General features: G+C 33.0%; 1 protein-coding gene across 1 annotated transcript in view; it reads right to left on the minus strand.

Annotated features, from left to right (window-relative positions):
- Positions 1-2,205, minus strand: part of LOC106473326 (putative hydroxypyruvate isomerase) — a 16,267-nt gene that overhangs the window by 8,741 nt on the left and 5,321 nt on the right. Inside the window, exons 3-4 of the mRNA XM_013934008.2 lie at positions 1,302-1,404; positions 270-345 (exon numbers count right to left, since the gene is read on the minus strand). Coding sequence (XP_013789462.1) covers positions 270-345; positions 1,302-1,404 — 179 coding nt within the window. The remainder of the gene's footprint in view (positions 1-269; positions 346-1,301; positions 1,405-2,205) is intronic.

Below are 2,205 nucleotides of genomic sequence, written 5' to 3' on the forward strand. Positions count from 1 at the left end.
GGTAAGTAGCCAGTTCTTTCTCCCAAATAATCTAAAAATTCATTTAGATTTCCAAACTTTTCCTGCGGAAATCCTTCATACCAGGGACATCGGGTAAATAAAATAATCAGTTATGTTAAAAAAATAAATAAACATTTCTAACAACACTCTGACACTACTGAACTAACCGATTTAATAAGTTAACTTGTCATCTTTACTGTTTAACTGGGTTATCATTTATACAAGAACAGCAGTGAAACCTTATTTAAAAATTTGTTTAAAATATTTACCTTGGTCAAAACTTGTCAGAAAATAATTTGGTTTCAGAAGTTGTGTTATAGGTTCAATTACAAATGTAATACCTTCCTAGGGAGCATAAAAAAATATATATATATATTTTAATCTGGAAAATTTTAGCAAAGTTAATATGTTTCAACAAGTTACTCTATGACTGTTACATAGATTTATCTAAATAATACTGATATAACTAACACTTTATCTCTACAAGTAAATTAATAACTATACCTTACTTACTTATTGTGCTTAATATCTAGTGTTGAGTAATAATCATAGATGACTCTGACGAACGTAACATAAACACTTGATAACAGTTTCACATAAAGTCAGTCTATTTCACAGTCCGAATAACCACAAACTGACTAATCTTTCGCATCCATACACATGTCTAACAAACGTCTACATACTCTCTTACAGATCTGTATATCTACTAAGTCATTTTAATTCTCGACCAGTAGGGGAAAATATTTCTATTGTAGGTGGTAGGGTGGGTCAAAATGACCCATGTGTAATAAATTTCAAAAGTATAATCTTTATAATATGGTAAGGTGAGAATGACCCACAAATGATTACAACAGTAAGAAACAGATCTGTGACACCACATACCCTCTGCTCAACACTTAAGAACTGATTTAAGATAGGATACAGAAAATATTAGGTTGAAATCAACGTGGGTCATTCTGACCTCACCCTATCAGTTGAGAGTTAAGCTAAACTTTTATTTAAACTGCTAACAACCAGTCAAGAACTCCTTTTATATTTTATCGTCTCTACTCGCATAGATTTGAAATTTAAGTGTGACACACACACACACACACCTGTTTAGAGAATGAAGTGGTACACAAGCAGCAACACAAAATTAATTTTATGTGATTTGAATTCCTGTTATTACGATAACATTTACACCAACTCAACAAAATGTAACTTAGGTTAAAGTTTCTCACGGCTGTCAAGTATTGACATTATGGTATAGCTTGTTGTATTATTAGCAAAGTATTTAATCAACAATATAACAGTACAGTCACCTGTGAATATAGATCCAACACTTTCACCAAGTTCTCAATATACACTTCCTCAACATTACTATCTTTGATATATCTTGATTGATTTCCAGCCATGATGTGGATCCTTCAGACAAAAAAGTAACAAAACATTAGACTATAGAAGTAGTTTAATCCAAATTACAAACCAAGTAAATAAAACCATGACTACATTAAGTAATATCACGGAATTGAGGAGAAAAACAAAGACAACTTTAAATTTCACAAATACTTCATTTATAACATGGTTTATGTAGCTGGTTTAACATGAGCTACAAAATATATAACACACAACGAACAAAGAAATCTACAGACCGGCCTTCTTCTACAAAAACAATCTAGGAAAAATGTTGTGTAACAACAAAGACAAACTCAAAAAGTACAACAACAGTGGTGTTTACCAATTAATGTGTCAAGACCACAACAGTGTTTGTGTGCGCGTGTGTGTTTCCATAGAAATAAGATTTAAAGAACATTCAAGAAGTTCAGGAAAATAGATTCAACCTTCGCATCCCACCTTAATGAAACTAAACCATTATGGTGTCTGGCTCACAGACACACCTCCAATGAAATAATAGACCATTCCAAGCTTGTACTTGAAAACTAAACACCAATTGGAATAAATAGAGTTGTCTAAACATTTGTTTAACAACAAGTACAAGCTTGGAATGGTCTATTATTTCATTGGAGGTGTGTCTGTGAGCCAGACTAGTTTCGGAGCACTTAAATACACCAGTTCGATTTTCGATATCTCGCTACTATAAAGGCTTGGTTTGGTCTGATATTTCATTGGTGGTAGTGTCCAGGGTCACTGATGAGGAGTGGAATTCTCCGAAACTAGTCTGGTTCACAGACACACCCCCAATGAAAGAATAGACCATTCCAAGCT

Source organism: Limulus polyphemus, unplaced genomic scaffold (genome assembly GCF_000517525.1).
Source record: "Limulus polyphemus unplaced genomic scaffold, Limulus_polyphemus-2.1.2 Scaffold6076, whole genome shotgun sequence".
NCBI lineage: Eukaryota > Metazoa > Arthropoda > Merostomata > Xiphosura > Limulidae > Limulus > Limulus polyphemus.